The sequence below is a fragment of the Cynara cardunculus genome, assembly GCF_001531365.2.
Source record: "Cynara cardunculus var. scolymus isolate 2C chromosome LG 1, CcrdV1, whole genome shotgun sequence".
Taxonomy (NCBI): domain Eukaryota; kingdom Viridiplantae; phylum Streptophyta; class Magnoliopsida; order Asterales; family Asteraceae; genus Cynara; species Cynara cardunculus.
In genome coordinates, this window is record NC_037528.1 from 20,090,062 (window position 1) to 20,101,780 (window position 11,719).

At 37.1% G+C, this 11,719-nt stretch overlaps 1 protein-coding gene across 3 annotated transcripts; it reads left to right on the plus strand.

The window, feature by feature from the left end:
- The first annotated feature begins 2,792 nt into the window (after window positions 1-2,792).
- LOC112499702 (autophagy-related protein 13b) lies at window positions 2,793-10,526 on the plus strand. Of its 3 annotated transcripts, none has more exons than XM_025103041.1 (4): window positions 2,793-4,568; window positions 4,892-4,946; window positions 5,019-5,064; window positions 10,045-10,526. In XM_025103041.1, exons 1-4 carry the CDS (start codon window positions 3,207-3,209, stop codon window positions 10,379-10,381), a joined length of 1,800 nt encoding a protein of 599 aa, XP_024958809.1. In that variant the 5' UTR covers window positions 2,793-3,206; the 3' UTR covers window positions 10,382-10,526. The 3 variants fall into 3 exon arrangements, with proteins under 3 accessions (XP_024958809.1, XP_024958816.1, XP_024958800.1); XM_025103048.1 differs by having other exon boundaries at window positions 2,793-3,945; window positions 4,036-4,568; window positions 4,892-5,064; XM_025103032.1 differs by having other exon boundaries at window positions 4,892-5,064.
- The last annotated feature ends 1,193 nt before the right edge of the window (window positions 10,527-11,719 follow it).

The following is an 11,719-nucleotide window of genomic DNA, read 5'->3' on the forward strand; positions in this document are numbered from 1 at the left end:
CCGATTAGGGAAGGGGAAGACGGAGCGCCGGAACGGGAGCTGGGAGGGAAGAGGAAGACGAGGACGGACACCGGACTAGAGTCTGGAGTATTGGAGATAAGTTGCCGATTAGGGAAGACCGAAAGAGGAAGTCACGAGGATGGACTGGAGAGACGAGAGTTTGGACTCTGGATCTGGACCAAGGAGCCAAGGACTATAGTGCAGCGGGCTTGGGCTAGGATAATGCCCCTTGAGCTGATGATGCCATGGGCGATGACCCATGTCGGCCATGACCAGAGGCGACCTTGGTTTTTATATTTTGATTAACTTATTTTATTAAATATTATTAATAATAAAATAATATATAAAATAAAAATTGAAAATTAAATAAACCTTTTATTTTGGTGTCATTGATAAAAACTTCCTAATGATACATTTTGTTATAAAAATGTTATAATTTAATAAATTAATCAAAATATATAAAAGATATAAACAACTCATTAGGTGTAAATTGGTCATTTTATCGGTTTTTTCTTGTCCATTACTGTCTTATCAAACGTTGAACATTTGTATTATTCTATTCTATCTGTCTGGATGTCAAACACATCCTTAAATTCGATCATTTGGGTCGAGATGGATTTTATTATATCTTCAAGGACGTGTTTTATATGGATTACGCATCTATAAACGCACACAAATATAATCTTAAAAAAACAACTTTTTTAATTTATATAAAAAAACGATAAAATACTCATAAATTCATTTTACTTATCTGTATCGAAATTAATATATTACGATAAAAACAATTTAAACATTCACAAAAACGTCTAGAATTTTGAATTTAACTATTTTCAGTCATCACTGATCCTTTTTGGTATCCAAAATTGGGGATGATTTCCAATAACATGAAGTTTGAGCGAGAGTAAAAGATCCATCATGGTCGTTTCTTAACATGTTAAATGTGAGATTTTGAATAAGATCAACAATATTTTTGGACGTAATTTTACATGTGTTTAAGGTCTTTTTATCTGTTTGTGTAAATGCACACTTATACTCCTTCCATCCTGTTGTTTTAAACAAAATCGAAATTGTAACAAAACTGCATACTTGGAACTCGGTTCTCGATGACCAACAATTCCATAATTTCATTTAAATAGATCTTTTATCTCTTATTCTGTATTTTTGATCGTCATGTTCGAGCTCCACAAGTAGAACAGGTAAACTAGATTTATTTTATGTTACTCTCTTCAAACTAAAATAGTTAATTGTCATCGAATTATTTAAAATTTATTTATAAGCTGTTGCTTTCTGTTGTTGCTTTGTAATTAGGTTCAGATAATCAGGTTGTTAACTGTTTGGATTAAAATTATTAATTGTTCAGGTTTAGTTTTTTGTGCTGTAACACATGCATCTATGTTATCTTATTTTGTAGTGTAATCATAAGTTTTAAGGGCCTGTTTGACAGTTGTTGAATGGTTTGGTGCTGAATGATTAAGTGGTCAGAATGATAAATAGGGTCTCATTATATAGTGCAAAATGAAATATAATTGTTTGAGAATTATTTACATTGAAATTAGGGCACTGAATAGTTAAAGAAGACCCATTATATAAAATCGTCCAAAGGGTTTTAGAACCATCAAGAGGCAAAAAAAAAAATTTCTTACCAAACACGTTTCACCTCTTAACGATTCAGAGGTTGCCTCTTAACGGAACTATTAAGAAGTAAACCAACAACCCTAAGTGTAACAACTAGGTCTTTGAAAGAATTGAAATGTCTATCTAGACCTAACGTCATCAGTGATTGTGAAAAGGGGTCGATAAATATTTGACCTGACCAAATTGTTCCATATAACGACATATGCCATCAAAAACATACTTATATCGATTTCGATAAATGGTAGAGTAAATGCATACTTGTGCTCTTTTTGTTCCAAAATAAGTGTCCACAATTGAAATGACACACACTTTTAAACATACATAATTATTACATTTTTTGGTTAACCAAATAACACAATCAACATCAAGATCTATTTTTTATATTTTTAATGCATGATTTTTTTTTTGGTTAACCTGGATATTCAACTTGTGCGAGCTTACTAGTCTCAGGGTGACCACCCGCTTTGTGGGTGGCCCAAAGTCAGCGCATTTAACCTCAGTGACCATAAAGGGATTTTTTTATTTCTACTTGGATTCGAACATGAGACCTCCAGATACTTTTGATATTTGGAGTCCATCCTTGAACCAATCAAGGCACCATCTATGGTTGTAACATAAACAGTAAACTACAAATTTGGTCCCTATGCTTTGTCAAAAATAACACTTTTCGTCCTTGTATTCTCGAAAATACAAGATAAACCCCGTGATTTATAAAAACATCCGAATTTAGTTCCTCCCTCCAACGATCCTTACAAAATTCCTTCAGATAAAGAGCATTTTCGTCATTTTATCAATTTTTTTTGTATTTTAACAAATCAAAATCGATTTTACGATTTTGATCCCTATGGTTTTTGATTGGGTAAAAATAACAAAAACACCCCTCATTCAACCGGATTTCTTTAACGCCCGTTATAAGAAAAGATCAGATCCAAACGTTTTTGCAAACCACAATCGTCGTCTTATAATTTCAAAACCGGAAAAAAATATTATTTATAATTAATGTGACAAAAATAGAAGTAAATATAAAAGAAAATAGTAAAAGAAAAGGTAATTAATGATTAGGGATGTTATTATAGGATGCTTGGTATTCCATATTTACAGATAAACGTGGGCCCATCAAACTTCCAACACCCCGCAACCCCAACCCCCTCAAATTCAATCTTCTTCCTTTGCTCCCATGGAGACTTGTTCTTCCTCCGATGACTCGTTGGATCCTGCAGATTCACTCACTGATCACCATGGTTTCAACCCTTTATGCTTCAATCGTCTCACTTTCATATCCTCTGACCACTTCCATGTCCACTTCCACTCGCCTAAACCCTTACTCGCGCCTCTAGTGTTTTTTTATATCTAGGGTTCTTCTCACTGTTTTGTACATGTCTGTGGTTTGATCATAAATATACTAACGTTGCCTAGTTCGATTCATTTGATATCACCTTTTGTTTCAATTTTTGTTACTGTTCGTTTTATCTTGAATCTGTTTTATTGGATTTTTTTTAATCCGGTGGTCAACAGACAAGACTGATTTTGGGTATTTTTTAATTCCTGTTTTGGAGAAAACCAGTTTGATCATGGCAGTTAATCCACACTCGGAACCTGCAAAGATGGAACAGATAATCACTGAATTCTTTGCCAAGAGTTTGCATATAATACTTGAATCCAGGTGTCCCTACGTGTCTTCACGTAATTATAGTGGGGATCAAATAATGCATTCCCCTTCTTCCTCTGCCTCGTCTTCTTCCAGTATGAGACCCAGGGATAAGTGGTTTAATCTGACGCTTCGAGACTGCCCTGCAGCGCTTGAAAATATAGATTTCTGGCGTCAGAGTAACCTTGAGCCAATGGTGGTGGATGTGGTTTTGGTTCAGAGATCTCATAATTGGGACTATGGGAGTACTTCTCCAAGATTGGCACTCGAACGAAACTTGTCGTCAAAAGAGCGGTTTCCATTTGTATGGAAATCAGATTCTGATGAATTTGGGTGTGATGGTAACAGTGAAAAGATTATCGAAAGATGGGTTGTGCAGTATGAGAGCAAGAAGGGTTGTAAGGAAGTTTGTTCTGGGAGCAAGAGGTCTAGCTCCAACAGTTCACATGCATTATATAAGAAATCAATTTTGCTTTTAAGATCCTTATATGTAACTGTTAGACTTTTACCTGCTTATAAGATTTTCCGTGAGATAAACTCTTCTGGGCAGATTCGGACATTTAGTCTTATTCATAGGGTATCTTCTTCTGTTGAGCCACTCCTTCGTAGAGATGAGGCTGAAATGCAGCAGTTTATGTTTGCTCCTGTGGATACATCTTGTGGTAAACTTTGCATTTCATTATCATATCTTCCTTCAATTTCTGATGCCACTTCTGAGTCATCTACCCCAATGTCCCCACAATTTATACCAGATTATGTGGGTAGTCCATTGGCAGATCCATTAAAGAGGTTACCTTCAGTTCCAATGCCACAGTATTCTCCATCATCTTCTCCATTTGGAAGGCGCCATAGTTGGAGTTATGATACAAGTATAGCATCACCACCTTCAGCATTGCCATCTCCGTCACCCACTTACTCGGAGTCTCGTACTTCTTACTCTAAATTCGGTAGCCATCGTCCACCTACTAGTTCACGTTACCCTTTAGAAACAGCTCAAGTTCATACCAAGGATACGGGTTATGATGAGTACTTGCCTTCTCCTAATTTTTCACCATCTCCATCCCCATCGCCACCCATGTATCTTCCGGGAAGTAATATGTTGAAGGTTCTCTTACGGTCTGATAGTGCTCCGGTTTATATACCGACTTCTAGGCTTGGGGATGCACCTGTTTCGTCCAGCAAGACTGGTTTGCCGTTTTCTCCTCCTCTTAGAGCTACCAGACCAAGTCTTTCTTTAGTGGAGAGAAGCTCAAGTATACTCCAGAGTGCCACAACAGCTGGCAAGGTACTTCCATACTTCAATTCTTATGTACTTCTACTTGTCTGTTTGTCATGGGTTGTACTTTCTATTTTGGGATGTCCAGAACTCAAGTATTTCCCTTGTTTAAAAGTTGGGTAATTTTTCTTTCACTTCTATTTCAGAGTTGAAAAGAAAAGTTACCAGAAGGTAATATAAAGTGAACTATATGGGCCATATATATAGGAGCTTACACAGTGAGGGGAATTTGTTGCATAGTTCATTACTTTTCTTAATATGTTCATAGATAGAGTACGTTGTTATTAGAACATATATCAAAAGGGCTTGATAAGTTATTTCGTTTGCTATAGTTGTTATCCCTCCGGGAGGAAGATATTGCAAGGCCATCTGGTGTGAAGATTTCAGGCAACAGCTCCCCGCATAAATCTTCTTCTAGGCTATCGTTTGAAGATAGTTTTGATGACTCTGAGTTTTCAGGTCCCTTTGTGGTGGATGATGATGACATGATGGATCCTGGTAGCAGGTAATGTAGACATAACACTAGATCCTGTTTCTTGAACACCATATTATGTTGATTCGTGAACTTGTCTTGTTATCTGTTTTAGTCATTAATGTAGGTTACTTGAAAAATAAGCGGAAAATGGGATAGGTGGGTGATCACTGAATGGGATTATGTGGTCACATCCAGACATGAGTTTATGAGTAGTGGAGACTTGGGTGGTTTTTTTTAAATTCTAAGAGGAAAAAGGAATGAAGTCTTCACACATTAGAAGCAGCACTAATTCCTATTAGATGTACCCATGTTATGCTCATTTTTTGTTGGTAGTGGTATTTGATTTATTATTGCTTCCCTGCATTGCATGCATTTTGATTTGCTATTTTCTTCTTTTCTTATATTTGTCATTTGAATTTAGAGAGAAAATGAACAGAACATGATAGGTAACCTGATATATAGTCATATAGATATGGGTTGTCCACTAAGAACCAGGCTTCAAGAACATTTTTAAAACCTTTTGTTTTCTTGGTGAAAGGTTCTTTCTGTTAGCATTTGATTACTGAGTGTCGATCAGTAATGAATGGCATCAGGTTAGAAATGCTCCAGTTAGCTTAGTGTTCATGTGTTCAATTTGCATCTTTTTAGCTTTTCATTTTTGGCTTCTCCCTTCCTCCTTTGTTTAAAAAGCTGGTTATCTTCTTAGAGCCTTATGAATGGCTAACGACTTTATAAATCAGTGTTGATTGAGTCACGTTGGCATACATGCTTAGATTGTATTATAAATAAGGGAGTAAGGGACTAAGAGTCAATGGAAACTAATTGTAAGTTTTTCTAATAAGGTGCAAAAAATAAGGTTTTTAGGTGTGGGCTGAAGAAATTCTTGTTGGCTTGTTTCTGAATGATTTCCTTCCAACTTTTGGACATTGATGACTTGCCTTTTTTTTTTCCCTTCCTTTTATTCCTGGAGCTGTATTATTCATAGGCAGCGGAGGTTTTTTCAGAAATATCGGTTCATTAGATCGAGTTGCTTCTTGTTCATGGACGCTGGAGTTTCATTGGATAGGTGAATTCACAACGTGAAATTTGCTATTGTTGTGCTATTGGCAGGTAGACTAGATCGCCTCTGTTAGTTATAAATCATTAAGGGACCACCGATTGGTGTATTATATTTAAAAAGACACTTCCTTCCAATACATATGGCATGTTGATAATTATGTTGGAAACATATTGGTTGGTATGAATTTAAAGAGTCAGGAAGTTGATCAAATTTTGGCAATTTGAGAATCGGCGAGAATTAAAGATACTTCGTGGAGCTTATCGTATTTACTTTCTGTCTTTATCTTAAAATAAACCAAACCAAACCAAACCAAACCAAACCAGAAGAACCTAGTAAATCCCACACGAAGTGGCTCTGGGGAGGGTAAGATGTACACAACCTTTCCTCCAGCCCAAGGAGTAGAGAGGTTGTTTCTGTAATTCGTGAAGACCCTCAGCTTGCAAGAAGGTTATGCAAAGAGTAAGACTAACAAATGCAATAAAAGAAGTTTTTGATAGTTGATGAAAAGCTTGAGACAAACTTGGGAAAGCAAGTCTTGGAAAGTAGAGCAAGTACGCACCATAAACAACTTGAAATAAGATTAAAAGAAGTAGCGGCGTTAAAAGTGAAAGGGGAAGTGCAAAATGACTAAACAACCTAACCATTAAGTGAGCCAAAGGACCCCTTCCTGACAACTCAAACAAAAGCTACGCTTGACTACCCCACCTATCATCCTAGGACTTCGATACCTTGTTGTGGGTTCTCTAACCCTCCCTCAACCCACCTGCTACTACTTCCCACTTCCTTCCCAACCATAGTATCCACAAGTCCTTACGAAATTCTATGGCTCCACAAATTCCTGGAAATGCCTAAAGTCGCCATGTTCAATATCAGTTGTTCATCCGACATTCTATTCGGCCTTCCCCTCCTTTTCAACCCCCTCAGTTACGCTCTTGACCCTCTTCACCGGTGCCAAGACTTGTGTCTTACAAATGTGCCTTAACCACCCCGGTTAAATAGTGAACAAAAATACCTAACCCATCCATTTTTAAAGCCTGCCCTAGACAATTTTAACCATAGTACAGTCTGTATATCCTGAGACTGTTTGACATCTTCCATCTGGGAACTTGTAGCTCTGATTGCTCGACCTGAGAAAAGCAGATCAGGTCCCTATATGCACTGAAATTTACCCTAGTGAATTTGCAGGAACTTGGTATATATCTATATGCTAATTCTGATTACTTTGTTTCATGCTGGTGCTTAAGTCGTTAGAATAATTACTAAAAAAAACTGATAATTAGGCTTTATTCTTTATTAAGCCTTTTGTTTTCCTTGTTATACAAGGATCTACCAGGTGTATGGTTCTCTGTTACTGTGAGTTCTCTAAGCCAATACTTTTATAGTACAAATCGGTGTGTTCCTGGTCATGCTGAAGCAACCTTACAATTATATGAATTTTCTTCAGCAATCTAAATTTGTGTTCAGAAACGTGGCTGAAGCTTCTTATTTGATGCAGTGATATTGCAGCCGACTTATTTCTGCAATTTCTGATTATGATTTTGCATGTCTTTTCTACTCTTCTTTTTTCATATGGAAAAACTAGTGAAATGGCAGAATTAAGAATTAGCTGCTATTTGATATTTCAGAAAGCTATGCTGCATGTAGGTTTTTATGCATCTCATTTGATGTTTGATACTGCCTGAGTAAAAAAGAATAGCACTAACTTTGGTTGAACACGTTTTACATGGTTCTTTAGCTCATTGGCCTTTTATTTTGTCTAAGAGATGCCTATGCAGAAAAATATTGTGGAGATTAGTGCAAGTATCAATGTTATTAAAGTTGTGTTGCAGCTCTTCTCTTTAAAGCCACTAATTAAATCTGTGAAGACCGACTGGTTTTTGGTTGTCCAACATGGAAACCGACAACCATTTAATAACTTGCGTCTTGTTTCCATTTTTTTGGTGGATATGAAGCAGTATACTTGTCTACGCATTTATCTCATTGATTACATGTTCATTGGCACATAACTGGAGTGCCTATAGATATATTTTATCTATATGTATGTATATTTTTGGGAATCAAGGTCGAAAGAGGAGTGAGTGTTGAAAAATTTGTAGGAAAAGGGGAAGAAATAAGAAGATGCTCAACAGTTCACAGAAAAATCAATAGTAGTCAATGTCATCTACAACATGGCAGTATAACTGAAATATATTGAAGTTTAGTTATCGACTGGCAAAATGATTACTTATCTTACAAGTTACAAATTGTAAGATTAAATGATAGATAAATATTAATATTATCCTGATATAAATATAACAATGACAAAGGCAAATACTAGTAATTGTTCTAATAGAGTTGGAAGTTATCAGTAATATTATTAGGCTTTCATGACTTCCAGGATTAAGCCTTCTTCTGTGTCATATTCTCAATGAAAAGAACTCAGATCCGGGCGTCCGGCTAGTTAGGAGCACGGAACGGGATACTAATTGAAGGAGGAAGACATTGAATCTCCAAGTGCTTGCACGCCTGTCGTGTTGCACTTTGCAGGTTCAGTATCCGAGTCCATCCACAAAGGCTTCAGTGGTAACATTTCATGCATATTGTTACTTCTTGTCCTTAAGTTGAGAAGATAAACAAGCGCAGCTTGTCAACCTATAACTCTGAATTTGTCATGAGACATCCATGCCAAATCATATGGCATGAGATGTGGTTATAATTTCATTCACCATCTTTGTCTCGGAATTACCATTTATGCAGAGTGAACAAACCTCCTGCATCCTTGTCTTGTGCTTGATGTATTGATATTGCAACGAGTAGAAGGTGAAGGACCAGGACACGTTAGTCATCTTGTTGTTGTTGGGTTCTTCATGTGGATGAGTGACCATGGGTCACAACTTTAAATCTTTTGGCACACCCTTCATAACTCTGGCAACTGATTAAGGGTTTACAATCATATGGGGGATGAACAGTTGAACTAATGATGTCCTATCCATGGCAAATGGAACATCTTCTTGTTGGAATAGTACTTGAACTACTACAAGAGGTTTATAGAACAAGAAGGCTTAATAGGTTTCACAATTTTTTGCTGACATCAAGTGGCAAGTCTCGCAAAGTTGTTGATAGAACTGTCTTCTTCTGTTTCTTTTTAACCTGATAAGCTACTTAGGCAGCTCTTAAAGTCATGAAACTACTAGACACAAATCTTTTTGATTGAGCTCCTTCTGGTACATGGAGATCTCACACACTCGTCCAAAGAAACTTAGGGGACAGCCACCAAACGCTTATCCGGGTAAGTGCTTACCAAGTCACATTGCCTTACCGGATGAATATGGAAAGGACCAAGAATCTTACCCGATAAGAACGAAGACAAGGACCTAGAATTTACCCGGTAAGTGAAGGCGGTGACTCTTACCATGGGTAGCAATTACCGGGTAAATTGTTGCATAGGATGTCGTTTTGGTGGACTAAAAATCTTACCCGGTAAGTAAGTGATAGTGTTAAATTTATCGGTAAGCGCTCCCTGGGTAAATGTTTGGTAAATGGCCCCTTAGATTTTAGAGCCATGGAGTAGAAAAAACAAAGTGCATCCTTTAATTGATTTGCTTCTTTGCACTGATCAACTGCAGATGAGTCTGTTGTTGACTGCCATGTGCCAACAAGTGGCTGCATACTTCTAACTTGTTTTTCAAAATACAGCGTTTATCTTTTCAAGTGTTTCTTGTATATGTTCTTTTCCTGCAAATTTATATGCAACTCTATTTTCCACACTGGGTCTTCATGGAAACAACCTTTTTATTATTTGCGTGGAGGTCAAGTTTGCGTACGTCTCACCCTTCTCAGATCCCACCTCTGAGCGGGATATACGGGGTTTTGTTTGGTTACCAGTATTGGGTCATGAAAACTTGTTTTTGTCTGTGCATATTGTTTCGTTACTATATACAGTAATTTTGACTTGTGGTGTGGTCTCCCAGACCTGGTTCATCTGATCGATCAGGAAATCTTGGCACGCCACATGAACGCATAGGGCCATCTACGCCAAGGAAATCACAGGATGCTGCAGTTGGTGCTCTTGTTCAGATGCTGAAGAAAGCACCACCTCTTCGACAGGACTTGAGTCGATCACAGAACGTGTGTAAGCCCTCGAGGCCTGAAAGTTCGTGCAATCAGATTCAAGATCCTGCGGTTGTTGAAGTTGGTTCGTCCAGCATGGCCTCTTCTAGGGTGAAAACGACGTCTGATGCATTGGAGGAGCTGAAAGCGTACATGGACGTGAAACAACTTTTGTTAAGGCAATCCGGCAAGTCGTAGAACGATATGTTCGAAAAACGGTGTTTGGTTTTTTACGTCGTTGGTCATGATTATATTCGTTCTCTGTGGTCTTTGTGTACATATTTAAAATGTTGGTATATATGGTGGTTTAAATACAAGCAGTGAATTTGTTTTTTCTTTACAATCTGGTGCTCCTGCTAGTCAACAAAGAAGGGTTAAACAAGAACGTATTCATTTTACGAGAACGCAAGAATATTTTTTTATTATAGACAATCACATGTGATACTATTATTTCATAAGATATGATACACATGTGATGATAAATCAGAGACGCGGGAGATTTTAGATGCAATCTTGGTTGCGGGCCAAGTTGCTCTTACACCACTAAGTCCCCTCACATGTATAATGTATCATCACATATGATAAGGGTGTTGTTGATATGATACTATAATTCATCAAGACGTGATGCTAAATCATAGACGCAAACAACATTTGGTGCGGGCTAAGTCGTAGTATACGTCGTCTGCACATCACAGGGTCCCTCACGCATATTATCACATGTGATAAGGGTGTTCTCGTGTTCTTGTAAAATGGAGGTGTTCTTGTTTGAACCTCCATGCACACAGGTGGAGGTTCAAACGAGAACCTCTGTGATTTACAAGAACGCGAGAACAATTAATAACCTCAAACTTTTTTGATTAATAAATTAACTTATATTAAATATAAATAAATTAATAATGACAGTAATGTAATTAAGTAATTTTTATAATTTTTATTTTATTTTAATTAGTTATAATTATCCCTTTTTTTCCTGCACGTTCGTTTCCACCATCTACTCTTCCCGTGTGATAATTGTGTGATTGTGTAGCCATAACCTATCAAAACCATGATCAATCAAGTGTAACCATAACCTATCGAAACCATGAGTAATCGTTGTGATAAATGTGTGATTGTCTAACCYTAACCGATCGAAATCATGATCAAATTGAGTGCGCAAGTGATGTTATAATAGTGATATCACATGATTATCACACTCATATCACACCAAATCGTTTAGTAGATTTCGCCCGTAATCGTTGTGATAAATGTGTGATTGTCTAATCTTAACCTATCGAAACCATGAGTAATCGTTATGATAAATGTGTGATTGTCAAACCCTAACCGATCGAAACGATGATCAAATCGAGTGCTGTTATGATAATGATATCACATGATTATCACACCCATATCACACCAAATCGGTAGTCGATTTTCTAAGTTAACCCTAGCCGAGCGGAATCCTTGTGATAATTGTGTGATAATCACATGATTATCACATCCATATCACACTCAAATCACACCAAATCGTGTTGATATAAGCGATAATGTGATAATTGT

Bases quoted from the DNA above. Each gene is read 5' to 3' on its own strand.
- LOC112499702 (XM_025103032.1), top strand. From the start codon at position 3,207: ATGGCAGTTAATCCACACTCGGAACCTGCAAAGATGGAACAGATAATC. The intron at 4,569-4,891 runs GTACTTCCATAC...CGTTTGCTATAG, and splicing joins GTGCCACAACAGCTGGCAAG to TTGTTATCCCTCCGGGAGGA. The intron at 5,065-10,044 runs GTAATGTAGACA...GTGGTCTCCCAG, and splicing joins ATGATGGATCCTGGTAGCAG to ACCTGGTTCATCTGATCGAT.